Below are 23,514 nucleotides of genomic sequence, written 5' to 3'. Positions count from 1 at the left end.
CAAAGCGGCAGGAGAGGAGGCATTGGGCTCTCAGACTAGAAGACATCTAAAGAACTGATGGAGAAAATCCTGTGCCACCGTAAGAGAAAGATTGCTTTTGGAAAGCCAATAGCGCCCAAATAAGTCATGCTATAATAATTAATAAACTTTTATACTGTGCCATAGCGATCCATGAGAGGTCTTACGCTAGATGCTGTACAAGCAGGGAGATTTCTATTCAGGGAAATCCCACCTCTTATGTCATTTGCTTAAACAGACAAAAACCCTGAAATGGTGTTTTCATCTCTTCTTTAGGATATTTTTCATCTGAACAGATTCTTTCAGAAAGTGTTCTATAAAAGAATGACTTAACCCTTGCAATACTCTCCTGACAGTGGTACGGTGCAGTCACCCAGAAGAAACTTGCCTTTCAGATGAATTCAGCATAGCCCGCTGACAGCACTTAAGGCATTGCTCTCTTCGTTCAGCATTATAAAATTAATTGTCTCTTGAGTGTAAGAGTTTCATTTCAGGTTCTGCCAAGGCTAATAGGCAGGATAAATACTCTCCTCGCCCATGGCCTAGTGGGAGCTCTCTTAAGCACCTCAGGTTTGCTACGTAGTACCTAGGGAAACATGACAGTCAACATCTTATATGCTAAGTTATGTCAGACTTCAGGATGCAAGCAGGATTTTCCTTCAGCCACTCTGTTCTAACCCCCCTCTGATACCGGAAAGAAGGGATCCTCTGTAAATCTGAGATACTTTGACTCACAAAACTAGAAAAAAGAAATCGGTATTTCTTATAGGGATTGTTATGAACAAAGCTTTAGCTGAACAAGAGCTGTCACACCAACCTCCTCCGTGAAAAGTTAAGTGCCAGGAACTGGGCGGGAGGTTGGGGAGAGAGGGAACACCGCCACCACGACACCGGCCCCAAAACAGAGACAGATCCATTTTAATAATTTTTTTCCCTCAGATTCTTCCTGAAGAATCACATTTTTCCCCTTAAAAATTGATAAATCTTTAATAACAACATTAGCAGTATTTATTTTTGTTACCACTTTGCCAATGATCTGGGCTACTTTGAACAGTTCATCTTTTCTCCAAATGAACCCATAAGTTTTCATAATGGCTGGCCTGGAGTGAATATGTGCCCTGATAAAGTGCAATGACATTTTGCTAAAATGTAACTACTGTATATTTTATTTGGCAAAAAGATGGAATCTTCTTCGGGAATTTGTTTATAATTCAGAAGTCTACATAGTCCTCAAAATGTCTTGGTTACTCAATGAAGTTCATAATGAAACAGAAGCCATTCACAGAAATAATCTGTGAAGCCCAGAGCTGAAAATTCATACCCGAGGACACACACCAACACATGCATGAGAAGACGGTGTAAATTTGTCTTGGCTGGACTTTATCTGTAGAGTTTGTGTCAATCTGCAGTTTCACTGTCAGTAGAGCTACTGCTGTCTGCACTACCAAGCTAGAACAGACTATTAATTAAGTCTAGTTAACTCTGAATCCTGCCCCCAATGTGTCCAATAAACCTCCAGACAGTTAAGGAAAAAACGCCCATTTTTCATTTTCAGCAAGAGTATGCGCTATTGAGGCTTGTCAGAATGCTGACATCTAAATACGCTTCACGAACTTCTGAGTTTTGACTGCTTCGCTGTATTTCCTGAATGCAATTTTCCTCCTCTGAATCACGCAGCTCATCCGTGTCAAAAAAAATTTATCCCCTATTAATTTCCATTCTTCTGCTCAGTTATTCCACACCTCCAGCAGACAAGGGCAATGCAATGGCAGGGCGTCAGGTTGCTAATCTAACATCACAGAGGAGGTTACAGCATTTCCCCCCTCTGCAGCGTGCACACTTGGCACTCTTCTGACTGTAGGTTTCTGACAAAATATAAACCACTCTCCACTTTGAGAGAGCTCTTCCCTGAGTTCATGGACTTGGGTGTCTACTTTACCTCTTTCAATTTAAAGAGAGATACAGCGGAACAGGAAAAACTGCAATCGATGAAGGCATTTTCCCAAAAAAACATTTCACAGGGAAGTTAAACCTTACACAGTAGTGGTACGGCTAGCTAGAGCTCCACTTCTTGACCATCCGTGTCAAAAATTAAAAAGTAAGATGCTTTCTAGTGTGGAGTAACTCAATCTCTCACAGGAAAGCTCTCCATTTGATTAAAACCACTGCACCCTGTCTCTCAGCCAAATTAAACTCAGTTTTGCTTTAACCGTAATTCTGCTTTCTGATGCCGCCTTGTTACGATCAGAGCGGGTGTATTTTTCCACGAGAAAGTACTGGCACAACTGCAAAGGAAATGTACTTCTATCACGCTTCCACCCTAATGCCCAATTAAAGCAAAAGCTGAATAAATTAATTGTTTTCATGTTTGGGAAATCAGGTGGTCAGCACCAGCTCTCTCCCGTCCGAACGTCATTTGACACGGCTGCTGCTTGCCAGCGGGAAGCACGGCTGCCCTCTGAATGCTGCTCTGTCAGCATGGCACTGCAGCCTCTCATTCGGAAGACGTTAATTTAATTAAGAATCTTTTAAAACAGACAAAAGGCAACTGAAAAGCCTGTCAGTCATTGCATACAGTTTCCCAGCGTCTGTTCTTTGAATATATGAACTCATCGCAGACCTGCCACTGATATAACGTGCAAGCTATCAGTCCTCTTGACCGTACAAGGCCCGTCGCACACAATAAACAACCTCTCCACCTCACACATTTACTCAACTCAACAAGCGGCAGCATCCTCCCATCCCCAAACTACTTTAAAAATGTGGTTGCTTTTTGGAAGTACCTTATAATGTTCTCAGATTACCAAAAAACTGTCCAACACGCTTCAGACATGGTTCTTCTTAAAAATACACCTACGGGATTCCTTCTAGAGCATGAAAATGAAAGAGGGTTAAAAACTCGGATGCCTGGTGAACACAAGTGAAGTCCTCCTCCCAGAAAACCAGGTTGCAGGAGTTAGCTCTGTTAGATTAAGAGCTATGCTTTGTCTACACCTTTCATCCCCGAGCCCTGAAGGAAGGTACTCCAAGGGGACCACTGGTGTAGAAGATAACTGCCAGCAATACCAGCAAACCTGCGTGCAAACGTCTCAGAGTTGAGAAACACTCCTCAAGGCAGACGGGCCAAACGTCACACCGGAACCAGTGACCTCCAACAAATTCTAGCGTCGCTTTTGGAAGCCCCACCTGAGGGAACTCTCCAGGCTACTGTGTACAAGCCCTTTAGGTTGCAGAGCGCCAACAGGGTCTAACGGCTCCGATGCTAGATACATGCACAGGATCTAATGCTGTGACCATTACAATGGCGGCTACTGGGTTTATATTTTTACAGTATTGTAACAAACAGGTAAATGTTTAGTTCTGGATCCCCATCCAATCCACAGGATGATTTAATTAGCAATACTCCGTTTCTCTGCATACAAACCACCATACTGACGCAGTACTAAGGTAGACAGTCCTCATAGTCTCCATTTGCCGGAGGTATTAGGTACAGGTTTACCCCAGAAAAAAATAATTCAATGAAGGCTTTCAAATATTGGTATTAAATACCTTGAAACTAATATCTTCATCGTTTGAACTACAACAGCATCCAGAAGACCAACCACAGTTGGACCCCACATAAGCGTATAGGGAAACACACCTCCCAAATGGTGTATGCTCTGAAGAGTCAGTCAAATCAGGCACACGCTGGAAAAAGAAACAAAGTGCTAATGAAGTTAACTGAGCAGCTTCAACTCGGTAGCAGAGGCAGGAATAAACTTTCAGTCTCCCCAAACCAGTTTTGTATTCACGTGTTCATGTTGTCTCCCTGGTGGTTAAAGGAAACGGTGGTGAAGCGTACCGTCCCCAGCTCAGCACAGCTTGAGAAACAGGATTCTCACAGCTCAGACAAACGTCAGTTCATAGCACATGAGGAAACTTACACATTGCTCTTTAAATGCCCAGTCTATTAGAGTTTCATGCTTCGACAGCTCTGCCAACATCATGGTATCAAATGACAAACTACCGCATCATCCCATTGACTTGCACTGGAATACACTCCCTGAAATGCATTCAAGAAATGTCATGAATGCACACACCCGGAGTTGCAAAAATAATAACCCCAGGAAACAAAAAAAGGAGGCAACAATAGCAGAATTCATTGCAGGAGCAGCAGCGTATCAGAACAATGACAGAAAATAAAGTCCTAACAACGTACAGAAGCCACACGGAACAAACGTGACTGCTATCATTGTATTAAAGCGCAGGGAAGACAGACAAAGCAAACACTGGAACACACAGTCAAGTTTCCTCCTACAGTTCAGTATGGAAATTTCTGGTCAAAACAATGTTATTTACTACCAGCTTCAGTACCTCACCTCAGTGTCATTCAGAGACAGACCAGATCGAAACAGTTTTCTTTCCAATTGACAATTTTGTACTCACTGTGAATTCTAATAAGAGACACATGGAATGAGACACATCCAGAAAAAAACCCAGTTTGAATTGCTTCAATTTTACTTTTCTCCTTCTGGGTCCAAATCTACATTGCTGCTCTTGGCAGACGCATTTACCGACAGGAGCCAGTGACCAGCTTGGTTCTCAGCTAAAAATGCATTAATGATCATCACTGAGTAGGACTACCAGATTTGCTCCACTGTTTCAACAGAAGACTGAGCTACTGCTGTAGATGTAATCATTTTTGCAGCTATTCACTATCAGGCTTGCTGCATTAATGTCAGAAGATTTCCTGCGTTCAATTTTAACTGTAAAGAAATCATCATGCCCGATCACAGGCCGAGTGAGAATAACATTTATATCCTCAGAGGTGGTAAAAGGAAAGAGAAGAGAGACAGTAACTGGCATGAAACAGAATCTGTGTCACGGGGGAAAACTGGAGACTTGCATCCCCCAGGTTTCTAGTTAGCACCCCGCCTTTCAGCTCCAAGCTGAATGTGCTGCCACTGGACGATACTGAAGTCTTGCTCAGTAGTTGTACACAAATCCCAAAGACAGTACGGGAAACAGCAGGATATGAAAGCTGGCTAAAACCAAAAACCCTAGGCATGAAAAAACAACACAATGCTGCCATCAGTGGTACCTCTTGTAAACAATAACTGCTTTAGCCGATAGTTGCAAAAAGGGGGGGGGCAAAAAAATTAGAAGGAGAATCTGCTAGATTATTTCAAATAAATTGCTTCTTTCTCAGGATATCCATATGTCACGAGCATGTTACGGTACACTTGTCACACTAAATGACTGTCCGCAAGATGTAAGTGTATATCTGATAAACTTTTCTTTTGCATGAAACGTTCTGCACGTCATGTTTTGAATGTCTTCTGAGAATCTGAGCTGTTGGCTTGCTGAATGAAAAGTGCACCTCATTCACGCGTGACTCTGCCTGAGACTCCACGAGGAGGCCAGACCTACCTGCGGGGCTCTGCAAAGCAAACACCAGCTTCAACAAAGGCAGTAAACACGTGAATACCTCTTAAACAAATAATTACACTAGCGCAATACTGGGAGAAGGGGTGCATTCCAGACTTGCACTCAGTTGAGAGTTTCTGGGTAACAAATTTGTTCAGCAACACTTGACATTAATCCCTTTGTTCTCTGTACATATTAAGTTGCTTCTATATGCTTTCTATAGTTAACAGACAGACTCTGGGGACCTATCTGTTACCTGCAAGTACTCTGAATACTGAAGAAAGAGCACAATTTCTACTTTTGTTTAACGGTCAAAAACCTTCCGTGCTGACAGTACATTCTGAATGCCTACACAAACATGTTATTTGACTTTGCAGGTCTCCCAGGTTTCCCATAGCCCTTCTTTCCCCTCTGAATGGGTCTGAAGTTCAAACTCTTCCAGTAATACTCAACTCTAACTCCTACCTGCACTGCTAATATTCTCCAGCCCTACTGATATCTCAAGAGGCCCACTGGGTACCTGAAGACTCTGGATCTTTTGGATTAACCCACACTAGAATATTCCTTTTAATTAAGCATAATTTTGTATAATTAATCTGCACAGAAAGCATTAATTTACCTCGCTATCTCAGATTTCCCCAGAGGAAAACTTTACGGTTCAGATGATCCCCACATCTCTTGTTATAAATCATCGTACCTTAATAATGCAGCCTGCAAGTACAAGGAGCTTCCCACACACTCATTCTAATCAAAACATAAATGCTGCCATATACAGCACGCACACGAATTCCAGCCTTCAGCAAAAACAAATCCAGCCACAAGACGCTCTGTAGAGCCAATCTGTCAGCATCACTGAGGCGCTCTCCATTCACAGCCCTGGTGTTTCGCATGTGTCAGCAGCCCAGCAATCATCAGTACGAGCCAACTCAACCACAACCCTAGCGACTAGGCAGTCTAGTTTTCCCAGACTTGCCCTCTTTGGAAAACTGTTCCCTAAAGTCCTGTTCTTATCTATTAAAATCAAGGCTGTCTTCCACTTTTATTAAGACTGTGCAGGATTTTGCCTGGTGTACTTACAGATGTGCAGCACAGCGTGTGCAGAGATGCCCACTTGAGCACCAGCTTTGTTAATTTGCCGAGGAGGAGGAGGGAAGTACTCCGCTGGGACAGCAACTTGGGGATTCATTTCATGCAGCACCAACAGCCCTCACCTGCCCTCCCAGTCCTGCTGTTGTGTTGAGAACAAGTGCACCAGAGAGGCAGGACAGGTCAGAAGGAAATATTTAAAATTGAAAGGAAAAAGACATCTCAGGCCGTAAGCCCATGCTGGGCACAATACATTTGTGGATTTTTTAAGTTGTCTCTACCCTGCAGTCAAAGCTGGGTACACGCACACAAGACACAGTCACCGTTTTGCACAGTGTTACAAGCAGTTTCCCCAGCAGCTAATCTGTATGAGCTGTGGACTGGACAGATACCTCCAGAAAGATTTCTTTTTTCTGATAAACAGAAACAAACTTCAGTTTGTGCTGAAATGCTTCTTTGTTCTTGCCTCTTGACGAATCGGTCATGAGTTCTGAATAACCCTATACCATCTTCCCACAAAGTAAATCCAGTCTATCTTATAGGGCACAGTGGCATAACGAAATAACTATTCCCTGTAGCAATTTGTGCTCCAAAAAAGCATAGGAATTGCTGTCAATTTGGTCAATATTAACTCTTACTAGTTGCCACTTGTACAGGTGAGAGTAGCAACTTTTGGCAGGACTGTGCATGTAAGGTTCATTGCTTTTAGAGAAGGGCAACAGCCTGTCATCAACAACCATGCTGCTATAACACAGGGACAGCTGCGTTAGGAAAGGTACAGAAATAGTCCTACACACCATTACCTGGTTTGGCAAGGACACCAGTGTATCAGAGATCAGCAGATTCACACACTTCAGTTCCTCCAGGAAATGGAGTTCCAGCATTGAGGGAACAAACCTGAAGAAACGCAGGGAATATGAAGTTCAGATTCTCCCTCTCTCCTCCTGCCTAATAGTTTCAAATAGTCCTTTGATTTCAGGGAATTTGCCATTTATAGTTAATTGTTATGTCATTCTGTCTGGAAGTACCCACTTAAAAAAAATAAAATTAGTGATCCACTTGGAATAACAGATAACACAATGTACTATGCAGACTCTCTAAAAGCACCGTCTCTGCTTTTAGAAGCGTACGTGCACCTGGGAAGCGAGGCAGGGCATGTAGGCAGGAAAAGACAGCCTATGTTCATATACAAGGAGAAAACTGTGAGCGTGCAGGACAGGTGTGAGAAGGAACCAGGGTTAGATGCTGAGCACTTGGTGAATGATAATTCTTTTCCAACTCTCAAGATTTTGACTGACCGACTGGCAAATCTGGGTAGAACATCTATTATACTCAATATCTCTGTCTTCTGCACACTCATTTGTTTTCACTGACATGAGCTTTCCAAACTTTTCATCACCTTGATGAAAACAACATAATTTTAACTTCCTTAATACTTCATGTTTAAAAGCTACAATAAAAAATGGCTTTTGGTTCAAATACGATTTTCTTCTAAATATTCCAACATGTGCTGGGATAATTGTTACTGCTTGACTGCAAGCAAGAACAACCCCATACTGGATGTATCTGTGTATGATAAATCCCACGGTTTCCCAAGCTCCATGGTTATCATTAAAAAAACCCCAGCCACTCCAATAAGTGGTAAAAAAAATGAAAGAGGCAGGGAAAAAACACTTCTGAAATGCACTAAGTACACGTGCACTCATACACAAAACTTACAGTATGAGTCTTCAGGAATTTAATTCATAGTTTTGGAGAGTTGTATATGACCAAAGGTTATGGGCCTCTCTTGCAGCAAGACTTGCCGGCCTCTTCTATGAAGCTCACATTGAAGCAGACTGGAGGTGGGGGAGGATGCTTACTTACTGTTGCACTCCAGGTGGGGATTGACAGGCAGGCTTTCAACATCAGCCAAAAAGTAATCAGCAATTACAAATTGTATCGTGCGACGAAGACCATGCTGTGCACATATGGAGCGTTCTGGCTGCACACCATCTCCTCGCCGAGAGTTAATGAGATAATTTTTCTCCTTGGAGGCTACGCCACTGCTAAATTCACGAGTAAAGGCAGCCTTTGCACAAGCAGAACCTCCCATACGGCAGGGCCCTGAAACAAAACATTACCTAATTGTAGGCTGCAACTCAACAACTACAGCCAAGAAAGGCTCCTCCTCTCTCTGACAGTAACTGCTTGCAAGTGGGTTGTGTTATTTGGATGTGAGAAGCTCAAGGATCTGCATGCATCCTCTCAAGGCTGTTTACATCCCTTCAACACGTCTTTGGTGGGTGGCCTTTCTCTGGTTTGTTTTTGATTGTTTCTACACCGTCCTCTTTGCCTCAAAGTACCGTCCTTATTATTATTCTTCTAACTGCTATTCCTTAGCCTGATTAAGGCTCTCTGGCTATAGGAGGTATTTTTAATTTTGGTTTAATAAAACAAAACAACACAGCGAAGAACCCTCAGGTCTTTGAGTGGATTCGGGCAAAGCTTGATGTTTTGATCATCCCTGCTAATGGTTTCTAGCCAGATCAGAATAAAGTATTTAAGGTATTTAAGCCTACGCCTAACTTAAAGCTGGGAGTCATGACATTATCTTCAACCTGACAGTGCCTCTGATCATCTGCATAAGTATCTTGCTGAATCAGTAAAACAGTGCAGGAAAACGACTCTCATGCCTGCTAATACTTGAACTTCTTAAGGTTTCTTATTAAAAAGCGCTCCCCTGAAAATGAAATCTGAAACAGGGTCAGCAGAGACTTTAAGAGGATTTTGTAGTCAGCCTAGGATTTCATGAGGAAAATAGATACAGGAGACCATTTTTTTTATTTTTTTTTAAAATCAGCTAAAGGAAATCAGTAAGGACGAACCTATTGCACAGGCAGAATGGGTGGTCTGCAAAACCGGTTAACAATTAACACTGAAGGGATGGCTCTGCCATCTTTCTGATTTCCCACTGAAACCTTTTACAGACTGTATGTAAATCCTGACCCTTATGACAACAAATTTTCCAAGCTCAAGTCCAAATTCTTAAGTGTTTAGGAGTGAGCATGGAGGTCAGATTTTCAGGAAGTGGGGTCCCATTTGGACATTTAACAATGGGTTCAGATTTTTGCAAGTCCTTCGTGTAAATAACTGAAGACTTCTGAAAATTGGCTATGTGTTACAAGAAACAGTTTCTACTGCACAAAATAACCTTTACTTAACCTGGTTCATACCTAGTAGCACAAACAGAAGTCTGATATGTTTCTGCACAAAACTGCAAGAGTCCAATGCTGTAATAATTTGTCAAGGTATTATATCATGATATAATTATATCAATATATAATCATTATAATGTTACATCATGAACAGGTGAGGCTTTGCAACAGGGCAACACATTACAGCAAGTGAACAGGTAGACAGTGGAGATTACCCTAACCCTTACTGTAGTGGAACAATGGAGTAAATTATGCCCACCGATGGGCTAGGGCAAGCATTCAGACCTTTTCGTCTGCTCCCTACATCAGTAAGGACAGCCAGCTATGCAAAAATTTACAATAAGGTGAAGTCCTCCATGCACCTCAAGCAAATATAGGCTTAAGCCCAGGTCAGCTTAAGAGCCTGGGAATCATTACTTTCTGATCCCTGGGACAGTCTGCTTGACTCAAGTTTTAGATGTGAATTTAAACAGAGAAAAAAACACACCTTGAACTTCCGAGTGATTGACACACCGAGTCAAAACTTCCATTCCTTCCTCACCAGCTTCCCATTCAAATTGGTGACCCATGCACTGCTGCACTTCATCTAAGTTGCTTGCTATGGATGACCAACCACCCTTGAAAACTGTGTAGGATATAACGCTTAGGGGCTTCTCCAGCATAATGTAGTTCTCACTATACGTGTTTGGCTGTGCTGAAAAACCAAAATCCTGAAAACACCAACCCAAAATCTGAGAAAAATTGCTGGGCATGTTCTTTTGTAATTTGTAACTCAGAACTATTAAATGCTTTTACTGCTTCAAATACAGTAGTAGTTGAAGGTCACAGAAAAAAATTAGGGTCCCTCGCGCTAGTGGCAAAGGGTCAGGGAGGGTACAGGCTAACAGAATGATGCACAGATAAGAGCTTCTTAGCTTCTATCATCCCCCCATCGTGGCTCTGCAGCAATCTTTGTAAGCTCCTGACTGAAGTTAACAATAGTTCTGAAAAGTTCAGGAACTCTTACCTTTTACAGCACCTTTAACAAAGGACTTAAGCTTCAGTTCCCGCATTTATTCTGGGTTCAGTCATCAGTTCCTTATAAACATTTAAAACAAACAAACAAACAAGTTAAAGGGCTGCAATGTAAAGGACTAATGTCTCTTCCCTTTTTCTTGGACTGGCCTCACCTCATTTTTAGGGACTTCCTCTTGACTATGTGCATGAATATAATATCGTTTATAGAGAAAGATAGATACATGTGCTGCACTACATGTACCAGGCAAAGGTTTCTCACTGCTCTTGGCAAATTTAATTCTGTTACTTTGGAGGATGAAAAGCCTGGTAGGGGGCCACTCATGGAAACTGGAGAAAGGTTGGAGCTGCAACGGAAAGCTGGCTTCAGAAAGGTTCCAGGAGAGCCAGGCCTGCCCTCTCTGCTTCCTCAGGGGACCAGAGATACCCAATGCCGCTTCTAGGAAGACCTCTTCATCCCTGGGAAAAAGGGTGGTCCTGGCTTTCCAAGACTGGCAGAGGGGATATGGTGAGTTTTCCTGGACAATCACTTCTTCTGCACTTCAGCAAGCCTTGGACACACACACACATATATGCAGGTAAGGTATAAAAATGTGGAGTACTCAGTTTGCATACCTATTTGGATTTGCACAAGACCCAAAGGCAAAAAACTTGTAGGGCTCTGTAACCGACAAAATTTCCATTCGCCAAAACACTAAAAGTCCATTTTGTAACATGGTATCATGGTGACCTGTCTGTCACAGCCAGAGTACTGTATTTATGCAGCCTTAAGTACTTCAAAGTCTCAGCAAGTTTGCTGGGCACACAGGGTCTGTCCTACTGCAAGCTTAAGAGGATTCATTCAGATATGGATTCACATGGAGGGGTATCACAGAGAAGAGATGAGACAAAATAAGAAGAAGCTTGAATAAGGATGAAGGAAGGCTGAGGTTCCTTTTTTCTTTTGGCATTCATCAGATGACCACCAGAAACCCAGGATATCTTCAAGTTCAATATAAAAAATTCCTAATACCCATATGTTTAGGTTACTTGCTACTGTGACTGTTTACTGCAAAACTTTTACGTGCCGCACATGTAGTACAGCTGCTTGACTTTTTTCACTGCTTGTTTTTTCCCCACTACTTCACGTAGGAAAAAAAAAAAAAAAGGAAAAAACGGAAGGAAAAAAAAAAAGGCAGCCACCTTGTCTTTGCCACAATGAGAGGTGACAGTTCATGCCACTATCTCAGGATGTGATAACCCAAGAGTAGTCCCAGTCCGTGAGGGCTGTTGGTGCTCCTGTAACAAGCCGTGAGCAAGAGGCTAGCTTGAAGCACAGCCCTAGGTGTCAGTTATTCTACCTTGGTAGGAAAGAGTAATTAGAGAATAACTCCCTGTTGCCTTCAACTCTCTCTTGCCATCCCCACTGGTCCTCATCCATCATCATGAAGACTTCTCTCAGCGATTCATTTTGAGAGCTGCCTTTCCAAGGGAGGCACTGAAAGGAATTTTCCACTTCTCCCTCCCTCCCTCCTCCTCTGCATAGCAGCAATCTCATTTCATTACAAGCCCAGGATCCTAATGTCAGTGGCTTCAGGCATCTGCTAATAAGGAACAAGTAGCTTCCAGGAACAGGAGACACGACAAGTGCATTAAAAAACTCTTCCAAGAAAGAAAACCCATCACACGTTTCTGATAGGAAAGGTGAGCAAAAGGTAAGGGCCTGTGAAAAGCTGAATGAAATCCTGGAGGAAGGGAAGGCCTGTAAGATACACAGTAAAAGCACTATCAGGATGAAAGAGAGCAAAGAAGCCTGGGCAAATACTGGTTTACATGCAGGAATTTACAAAGAAATGTAGGGCAAATACATATATGTAGGGCATATATATATATATGCACATCTAGTACCAAGGGGCACAAAGCATTTCCAAAGCAGCGAGAATATTCAGAACAACGGAGCTCAGATAGATTGCAACAGCACTGGGTTCCAACTCTGTCCATTTCTCTGGTTTCTCCTTCAAAAATAATTGCAAAATTTCTGTCTGCATGAAATGGCAGAAGGACTTACCTATTTTAGTAAAGCACTCAGATTCATATGCATCTACTACATGTCTATATAAATATTGCAAAGGAGGAATTTTCATTATTTGAATTCTTTGAGCTATTCTAGCTAGGTTCAGAAGATTCTCCAAAAAGAGCCAGAAGTTTTTAACAGCCTTGACAGTTTAAAGAAAGCTGTTTGTTAACTATATTGTTATAGTTATACATAAATTATACACGTATATAGCATATAGTTATATGCTAAACTAAACTCTCCATGTTCATTCGTCCAGATACATATTGTAAATGGGGCATCTTGCCAGACCTGGGGTAGGAGTGTCCCAGTTGCTGAAGAGCTGCCAGCAGAGAGCAGTGAAGTGGTCCTACACACAGGACATGTAATACTCAAGACAGCCACCAAGTTCCTCTCTTGAGGACATCACCCTACATCTGATGTCACTTATTTTGTTCAAGCTGCGATGACATTGCCTGAAAAAACAGCTTTACTTGAAATAAAATTTAAAATCTGAGATATCTGCTCATTCAAGTTTTGAAGGGTTTGAGACAAACTGCATTTAAGGTAGGAACTGAACCAAGGCAAATCAAATTAATTGACGTAATAGCAAAAAAGTTAATGCTTTTGTGGAAGCTGAATGTTGTGAGCTCACTAAAAGTATGTTTCTGAAACTCCAAGTTTGTACACAGTACTTTAAAAGTAGTAATTATGCTTACACAGCAGATAATAGACTGTGCTACTCCTGTGCTCACTGGTGCCAGAACTACGCACTAAGCTCCCAAACAAGATAAAGTTCTCTTTATGGATGTGATTGAAAAACAAAGTACAGCTCTGATTGGTTTTGAGTCAGCTTGCTGTGAGAATGCCGAGTGAAAAAAGATTAAGGCTGAAAATCTGTCTTTCAACAGCTGTTAGAACATGTCAGGAATACCCAGAGGATGAATGTATTCAATTTGTATAAGAACACTGACAGCCTGAAACTATGGAAAACTGAGTAATAGCACGATATCACATGTTAATTTATCTAAAACAATGAGTACTAGCAAAGGCTAAATATCATGTGATCAACTCCATGACATTTAGTTCCAAAATTCTGGTCTAGATTTATCTCTGTTAACATGAACAATTTGTTCCCTATTGAATCTTTTTAACAGAGATGTGGAGAAAAGGTGGATTGGATAAGAAGAGAGAGATCCATCCAAAAAGCTTGACACTTCCTAGCTTGTGGTATTTTAGTGGAGCATATAAACACGTCTGTGAGATTAGACACCCCTGCTATCCCTCCATGCAGGTCTCGGTGCCTGTATTTCCCCGCTGAGAAGCTGTGAGAAAACTGTTAGCGACAACAATTTGGCATTTTACTACTGCTGAGGCAGGCAAAGTTTTTATGCCTTAACAAGCCATAGCAGGACAAAAAAAGTGCTATGCAAATTGATCTACTTCTCCTCTTCTACACATAACTTCCGAGCACACAAGACAAACTTGAATTGCTAAAAGAGAAAAAAAACCCTGAAAATCAAAAATGAAAATACATTCTTATTATGCTCTGACCTCTGCTTTATAAGGGAGACTATGATTTTATTTCTGGTATTCTAGGGTTGTAAAGCCTGGTATTTGGTTAATTTTACAGAAGGTGTCAATCTTGATCAACATTAAAGAAAGATCTAAGTATTGCAACCATTGAAAATACATCATATTTTATTATGGCCTAACTGCACAAGTGTTTACTATACACTATTAACATGATTGCTGGATGTAGTTAACCAAAATTTAAAACAAGCTTTGTAATACGAGGGCTTCTTCCTCACTAATACTAGATTCTTGATAGATGCTATGAATTGTTTGTGGGAATGCTGAAATCCATTCATTAAGAGTACTTACTAGTGAAAGGATTGTTTACAAAACTATTGATGGAGAACTCATGTTGACATCTGTCTCTGGCTTCCCAGGGAAACAGCTTGTTCCTAGGAAAGAAGTATTTAGTCTTTAGAGTGTGCATTGTCCTCATACTCACATATTTTAAGTAGTCACAGTACTCACTATATTTCTTTGTCCTACACCAAATGAAATTAGGAAGTGTTATTACCCTCATTTTAGTGAGGGGATCTGAACCATCCTGATTATGCAAGGCAGATCAAAAGTTTGTAGAAAGGCAGGCAATAAATAGCCCAGTAACTCAAGCTACTGCCACAATCACTGGATCTCTTAAAAACCCGTAATTATTCCATGTACCTGTTTTGTACTCACAGGACTTTTACTCCTTCGGCCAGCTCAGCTGGCAAGACCTGATACCATCAGATGCTATGACTCTCTAAAATGATGTAATGCTAGATATACGTAGATAGACAAAGAAGCAACAAATTTAATACTGCTTCAGTTAGGAAATACTAATTAAAACAGTGATCTACAACTTTTCTCTGGATTGTTCCCATAGAATATAATGATTATCACCTTGATCTCTGAGTCGCTTTACTCTATCTGTTCTTTCACAGAGATTACTGTGTCTAGAATCTCATTTGGTGTCTGTGCATTATAGAATATAGCTCCTAAAGCACATAAGGACCTATCACTGGGGAAGTAAAATATATGAATTACAACAGCGCATGCACTGGGGTCACTCTACCATCATGTGCAAGACCACTACCAGAGCTTAATCTGAACATGGATTTACATTACAGTTAAACATATTTTGGGAAAAAGCTTTACAAGAAATACTTACAATTTGATTCAGTGGTAATATTTTTTTGACCAGTTTCTTTAACTGTGTAACACATTATTTTATAAAACGTTTATTAATTGTTGATATGATTAGACAGCCACACTGCAACATTAAATTATGTTCAACTACATGCTTATGGCAGTACAAGTTGAATTTGTCAACCTAAATTGATAGAATACAGACTCTGTTATCACAGAGCACAAACTGTTGTCCAATGGGTATTTTGGTGTTACTATTGAAAAGACACCACCAGCAGCAATCTTCAAGCCTCATGGATACGTGAAAGGCAGATGAAACGCTATTTCTGAAGCAGAATGCAGTTTCTGGCATCAGCTCTCCACTGACACTGGAAATCTCAAAGAATGACAGTACTGGCATTTTAGCTTGGGATTCAAATAAAAAGGAAAATCTGGAGTTTTGCTAGTCCAATATACAAATCTGATGTTAGCTCAGTCAGCACAGATGATGTTTCACTACTTGCCCTGGAAAGAAACAATCTTTTGGGAGGAATAATAATTCTTTCAAACAATGTTCGCAAGTTGGGCCCAGGAGAAGAAATTAAAAATAGCGAGATAAGACTGATGACAGTAGTTAAGTTTCTAACGTAACAGTGGAAGAGGCCTGTCTGACTCATCAGCAAAGAAAAGATAACTGGAAATGAGAGATTAAAAGGCCACACTCATTCCCACAGGATTCCCAGACCTCTTAGTAACTCAGTCTGAACACCGTGAAAGCTAAATAAAGATATAGCTAGTTTTTATCTTAACTGAACAAGCTTAATAAGCTACCCAAACCAAAAATGTAAATTAAAACTCTGGAATGGATATTCTGGACAACATTCACACCCTGCAAATAGGAACAGTGAGCATGTCTCAGGCCTCAAAACTAACAGGCTCTCACAGTACCTCTCTATAATGACATGAGTGATGCAGCTGTTGAAGAGCTCTTGTGATTTGTTTTTTTTTGTTGTTTTGTTGAGTTGTGTGTGATGCAGCTCCAAAGTCCAGCTAAGAGATACTCCAATAAGCATCTTCTTTAGCTGGCTGGAATAGCAAGGGAAGTCTAGATACCTATATCCAGAGGTCACAGAAATAATATATATATACCTACACCGATTACGTCTACACAAAGGCAGACATAGAGGGATGGCAACAAATCGAAGTGTAGTGGTCTTGTCAGTTAGCCTAAGAATAGATCAAAGCTTAGAAAAAGAAACAAGGAAAGGATGGTATTGAAATTTAATCCCTTATCCACTCTGACAAATGATTTAGCCCTTCACACTTCTAGAGATTATTCAGGAGATCAGAAAAATAAAATCACCTAAGTAAAAGAATACACGCCTGCCTCTGCCGAGCTGCTGTGGTTACTGTTTCTACTTCAGAAACACCAGAAAGACTGTCTACCAAATACCCTACACTACCAGTGGGGAGAACATAAACCTAAAGGGAAAACTCACGCTAAATTTGAAAAAATAACAAACCAGAAGTACCTGAAGTAAACCAGATTAATGAAAGCTAAAGTGAAGTAAACATCACAGCTTCCCTACCTTCTGCTACGTAAGACGAGTTGTTCCCATCCTGAACTGGGAAGGTAGCATGGCTGCAGATGACCTAGACTTGGAGAAAACAGGACGACAAAGGGAAACAAGAGGAGTCCAGGAAGGGAGGTTCCTAGGATAAAGAAAAATAGTCTTAGTCTTTGCTCAAAAAAGTGGGCCAAATAGGAAAAATATCTATTTGTAAAATATAACCCAACAAACAAACAAAAAAAGACACAAAGTGTAATAAAAATCTCAAAGAACCATGGCTGGCCTAAAGACAGACATTCTATAATTTAACAATTGTTTAATAGTCTCCAATGATCAATAGGTCTGAGACTGCCAAAGAAGGTTTAGCTCCTTTGCTCTGTTCTCTTTAAATGCCCACCTGGGTACCCTGCAGGGAAATCTGGCTGTCCTGGCAGGAAGCGACAGGTCCAGGTGGCTGCGGCAGATTCAGGATGTTTTTAAAATGGTAGGCAAATACAGACTGGGAGAGGCTACCTTTTCCAAGCCAAACAGTGGGAAATATTTAGTTGGGACGTTTTTCTGCTAGCAGTAGAAGACATCAGCTTGGAAGATTAGTAACTTTTCTCTCCTACTAGATCTTTATGGTACCCAGTTGCAGTCTAGAACAATGACCATGGCACAGCTAGACAAACCACGGTGCTAGAAATGTACATGTTTGGAAAACCTGGCCTCCAGAAATCTTTCAAGAGCTCTACAAAACCTGACAACTGCTTGCTCCACCACAGCAGTGCCAAAATTGGTGGGGTAACAGAGCAAATACATTTTGATGCTCTTAAACTGGGCAAACACCACAAATGCTAGATAAATTCTTTAATGAGAAATTACCACAAAATGCAAGCATTTTCCTTAGCTATGCAAAAGGAGATCAGAAGTTAATTTTGTGACCGAATACTTGTCCTGCATAACTGAATCAAAATAAGTAGGCATACTACTCCTATCTATAGGCAGAGTTTCAAAAATGCTGACTAAAGTAGTAAGTGCAGGTACATCAGCAACTCGCAGCCATAACCAGTTGTTAGCCACAGAGCTTTCCAGATAGTTCTATTTACATGGGAAAAAAATTCAATACTGGTTAGCAGTTCCTGCTTTTACACACATCCTCTCTCACGATGTCTCCCGGAAAATATGTGTAAACATTACTTTATAATGTAAACTTTAACTTAATGGCAGCTTTTAAGTCTTCTGTCAAAAACGTATCCATACACAAATGGAATACATCGTCTTTGACTCTTACTCAGCTAAATTAAAAATGAAGACTGAACTGCATTATAGCTGAAATCTACAGCTATTCAACATTTAAATACTAAAACTAGCTGTATTTGTCAAAATGGTTTTACTGAAGCTGTTAAATATTAGGTATTTTTAACTCAAAAGATAACTTGGCTTCTCTAAGAATGAAAATACCTGTAGAAGATACAGAATACTTCCTAGCCCTAGGAACAAATAGGTAGGTACACATTAAATCCTATTTTCTCAAAGGCATTCTATTCTTTGTGCTTACAGTCCTTTTCTGAGTACCTATATAAAGAAGAAAATATCAAGCTAGGATTAAATATAAAATATTACCTGAACTGATGTATTGCGTATAGCCCAATATCCACTTATGAAAGGCAAATGCTTGAGAAGGGAGTGCAAGAAACAGGGTGAAATCTTTCTCTGGTGCATTCTCCCAGCCCCTCTTAATCAACAGATCAGGAAAGTCCCGAGTTGAATACCATTTCTCAACCATTGTGGTTAATAGTCAGTCAGAAATAGAGCTCTTCCACAAAGCTGTCTAATCCTTCTTTGTGAGTATTTTTATAAACTGTTGGCCTCTTCTGGTGACAAATTCCACATTTTAAGGATGTACTTTCAGCAAAAGGTGGGACGTTCTGTTTTGGTTGTCTCTTTTTTCCAAGCTGAAGAGTGTTGGTCATGATAACCAACATCATCTTATTCTGACTCTGTTTTGTGTCCATTCTAATCCTGGGTATCTTTTTTTGTACCTGGCTGTGTTCAAAATGTACCATATAGGTTAATTCTCTGATGGCATAACTTGTTTTGTTCGTTTCCTTCCTTAAAATCATCAATATCCTCTGTGGCTTTCTGGCCGCTGTTAGGCATTTGCAATGACATCTTATCTGTAAATGAATTCACTGCTAAACATGGTTAAAACTGTTATTCTCCAGGGCCCCGTGTGTACCCTTTCATAGCGAATCTCTCTGACACCGAGTATCACGAGGTCTTTCTCATTCTCCTTGCAGCCTGGCAAAACTTTGATCACAGTGGATGGTTTTGTAGTATCAGGAAGCTTGTTACGAACTTCACTGCTCCTCTCCCTTTCCAGGTAGTTTTTAAAGTCAGTTGAGCACCGCAGGCCTCACCTGAGATTGTTGTAGAATCCCTCTGCTAAGAGAGGAACCTGATCGTCTGTCCCTACGTTTCTTTTCTGATCCCTTACTCAGTCATCTTACTGGCAGGCATCTTGGATTTTTAAAGCAAAAAACTTCCTGAAAGCTTCGGTATATTATGCTGACCTTAGACCAAAGAAAGCCCGTATATATATCAGCATGCTGTAATTCCACAGGGATTTTTTTGGCAAATCACAGCTGAGATAAAGGGAGCTAAAAGGTGCCTTTCTTCCCCCGTATTGTTTTCACCCATCCTACTTTTCCAATAGGGGTCCCAAAACCACAGCCGTGGCAATACTAAACCTCGCTGGAGACAGCACGTAGTGCTAGCGACTAGCTTCTGAAGAGTCATGATAAAAATCTTCTGGAGAATGAAGACTTCCTCTTTCAGCACCTTCCACGAGTTCTCATATTCCGTGGTTTCAGTTAAAAAAAAACAACTCCCAAACCAACAAAACCCCAAACCCACCACTAAAAACCCCACAGAACAAGTGATCATTTTGCCTGTGGTTTAGAGACTGTTCACAGCTTTCTCACTGACCCCTTCTCTCTCCAACAACTGTCTCAGTTTTGGAAATCTCTTCTGACAGAAAAATGAAATAAAGTTAGCTGTTGCAATGTTCCATTTGCCAAAGTAAAAACTAGTTGAGGATTTTATATCATGAATAAGGCATTTGGTAACCATATCTTCCAGAGCAAATCCTCATTACCCTAACAGTGAGCTTGTAGCGTGTAAACGGCTGTGTCCCAGATAATGCTCTAAATAAAGAGCATGGTGTCAAATACACAATGCAAGCTAGTATGTGACTGTAACCAGGTGAACAGATCTTTGGTGTCATTTCATTCATTTTACAAAATACATTTTCATCCCTGATTTTAAGCCTCATGTCACGACCGTGTTTTCTAAACTTTAAAAATGTATGAAGAGAAATCTAAAAGTTTCTTGTCTTCTAAAAGAAATTCTTCCAAATTCCAATTTAATTTCAGAGCCATACTGTCAGTCTGGTTTTCCTAGATTAAAGGTACTATTTTGAAGTAGCATGCTTGAAGACAGATATTTCCTTTTCCTAGTCTTTTTTCCCCCCACATCATTTTTAGAATAATGGACCTGACATGCTAGCAAAGCTAACATGGGATTTTGAGGGGGAGTAATTAGGGTGGGTTTTTTTCACATCTCCTAGAAGGTGGTACTTGTCCGAATCAAATTTATTTTCAGGTTCCTGGTAATAAAGAGATGCCAATTCCCGTTTCTGTTGGTGCTTTCAGTACTTTTGGCTTCTTATTGCAAAGTAATTTCCACATCTCTAGTGCACAGTCACCTTATGGCCTTTGTGGAAGCCTGCTTTCACTCATCTACAGCACCTGCATCCAGTTTAGTTTAGAAACAGGTTTGCTGTCTCTATGTGTCAGTTTTAAAGTTCATATTTAAGAAAAAGGACTTAAAAAAAATAGACAGCACTAGCTGAAAGAGTAGAGAATTGAGAACTTTGCATCTTCAATTCATATGAGAGCGATTACTCCAGAATGTTTTCATATGAAAAGTGCATTGTTTCTTTTTAAGGCATGAGCTTCTAAAATGGAAAAGCACGATTATTTGTGGAATAACTGGTCTATGGTCATAACACACAGCATTGTCAAAAGCCTACCTTTCTCGTAAATGTAATTGTTTCAGAAATGGTTGCATTTGCTGTGTTTATGGAAATAGAATTCTCCACAGAGGAGTAGGCCTTCTCCTCTTCTGCAAGAGATGATACAGTTTGGATTGACTCAGCAGCAGCTCTTACAGTGACTTCCAATCTAGGACACATCTTTATTTCCAAACCAGATGAAAAAATGCTTTCTCGAAAAGAAAGTAGGTCACAAGATACAGCAATTACTCTTTAAAATATTAGAGAATACACTTTTTCACAGGATACACAGAGGGTACAGTTTTAGCTTGTTACTTTCAATATTCACAGTAAAATGCTTCTGAAAAATAATCTATTTAAGTGCAGCTTAGAGCCATCAAGTGCCAGTTTATTTTGTTCTGCAGAAATATTTATAAGATACCAAATGCCTGCTCAGTTACTCTTTTTGTGTTTGGACTTGCTCAACCAGCTGTGCACTACATCAATGCTGAAAGAGGTTTCTTGGAAAGCTTGAAGCTTCACAGTTTTCATCTGTTCCAACTGAAGCTCTATTATCAAAGAATAAACACAAAGCTCCCATGCTCTAGATCTGCAGGATAAGACATTGATCATCAGGATAGCTTGTATAGTGAAGATGCCATAATGCCCTTTGGGTTTGGGAAATCTATGTTGTACGGTAAGACTTCCCTATTCAGACAGATTGTCCTGAATGTTTACAGTCACTTAAATTTGTGGAGAAGGAACAGTGAGGAGACCAGTTGGCTTGATCTTGTTGATTCCCCCATCTAGGATGCAGACCCTTGGGTACTTGTTTTTCACTAGATGAGCTGCAAACTGAAACAGATATATCGTTAGCATACTGCATATTAGAGTCCTTAAATCTAAGTAACTTTGTGTTAAGTAAGGCAAGTTAAACAAAAAAAATTATCAGACCCCTAGAAGTTCGTTCTTTACACCAACTAGTCCAACACAGGAACCCAGGCCTGTTGAAACAGCTGGGATGAATTTGGTGGTCATGAAAGTGTCACGATGATAACCCTGAACTTTATTTATTTCTGCTTAGGCAGGATTTTACCTCATTCTAACAGGATTATTTAATCTCAGAGTAACCCCTCTCAAAGCATGAAATAACATATTTTTCTCTGCATTAATCTAAATCCCAGCTGTTTTCTGTAGGTTCCCAAGTGTACAAGCATCACAGTTTGGTAGTCCAGTCATTTGCTTACCTGTAAATTTGTCTGACATGATTTGATTTCACAGATATCAGATATGAATTTGGGATCCAGCAGCTGTACTCCCCCCACCCCTTCAACCTGCCCATAAGCAGGTTACATAGTGCAAGCACCACCACCACCACCACCACCCTCCCCCTCCCCCGTCCTTGAAAGCTTCTCTCCCTCTTTCCTCAATTAGTTCATTCAGTAAACCAAACACAGCAGTTACCAGTTTCCATGTAGCAACTTCATGAAAAGTTGCTACACTGACGAAGGAACAGTATTTTTTATATCAAAATAATGATAATGATAAAATAAAAATAACAAAAATTTTGTATCAAAATCCAAAACCAAAGGAACAATATTTTGTGTATCACATGTCAAACTTACCCTTTAAATACTGACTGCAATACATTAAAAAGCAAGCCACCAAAATGGATTAATCAGAGAGAAACTATAATAGTTTTACTTTATTTCCAACAGCTGTGAGAAAGACTGCCCTGCCATCCCAGTCTTTGAGACTGTTGCTTTATGCTTGTTTGACAAATTAGTACCATTCAGAAAATCACTGAGTGCTTCCAAATGGGCTATGTAAAACATTTGTAATTCCCTTTTTGACTCTTTAAAATGATTTGTGATACTATTCCAGAACCCTGTGCAAGCATGATGTCCAAATAATTAACTGCATAAACAACAAAATTACCAACTCAAGAACAGCAGTAGGCACCCCATCCAAAATTACTACATGGGATTTCTTTTTAGATTTACATTCCTTCTAATTACCTGTGATAGTGTCACAGATACTGAGGCAGAACAAGATGTACTATAGGATTACCTGATCAAGTCCTGAAATAATCTCTTTAACAGGTAAGAGTTCACAGTAGTAAAGTTTTAAACTCCTTCCACAGCCAGAACATTTGCTTCACACTGAAGGTTATTTTATATATGCAAGGAATTTATTTCTGTCCACTTGTGTGTCAAACATAGCTACTGCATTCATTTCTCCGTGTTGCAGGATGGATTTATAACCAGGGAGTGAGCGACTAGTACATAAACCCTAACCACTGAGGACTTGCTGAGGCAGAGTAAGAGGTCACAGTGGATTAGTCAGGACATTTTGGCTGTTACCTTTATTTCAGGTACTTGCCTAAGGAAGACCAAAAGAAAGTTCAATCACCTCTTCCCCTATTACTTTGGGTCAGTCAGTACAGGATTCAGAGGATTAAATGAAAAAATCACC

The 23,514-nt window shown here is 40.4% G+C and overlaps 1 protein-coding gene across 1 annotated transcript in view; it reads right to left on the bottom strand.

The window, feature by feature from the left end:
* Nucleotides 1–23,514, bottom strand: part of TBCK (TBC1 domain containing kinase) — a 147,996-nt gene that overhangs the window by 14,797 nt on the left and 109,685 nt on the right. Inside the window, exons 27-32 of the mRNA XM_049815463.1 lie at nucleotides 18,609–21,894; nucleotides 17,022–17,145; nucleotides 14,638–14,720; nucleotides 10,714–10,784; nucleotides 8,226–8,616; nucleotides 7,314–7,407 (exon numbers count right to left, since the gene is read on the bottom strand). Coding sequence (XP_049671420.1) covers nucleotides 21,784–21,894 — 111 coding nt within the window. The 3' untranslated portion in view covers nucleotides 7,314–7,407; nucleotides 8,226–8,616; nucleotides 10,714–10,784; ... (1 more) ...; nucleotides 17,022–17,145; nucleotides 18,609–21,783. The remainder of the gene's footprint in view (nucleotides 1–7,313; nucleotides 7,408–8,225; nucleotides 8,617–10,713; nucleotides 10,785–14,637; nucleotides 14,721–17,021; nucleotides 17,146–18,608; nucleotides 21,895–23,514) is intronic.

Source organism: Accipiter gentilis, chromosome 12, assembly GCF_929443795.1.
Source record: "Accipiter gentilis chromosome 12, bAccGen1.1, whole genome shotgun sequence".
NCBI lineage: Eukaryota > Metazoa > Chordata > Aves > Accipitriformes > Accipitridae > Astur > Astur gentilis.
This window is presented reverse-complemented; position numbering and strand designations above follow the sequence as displayed.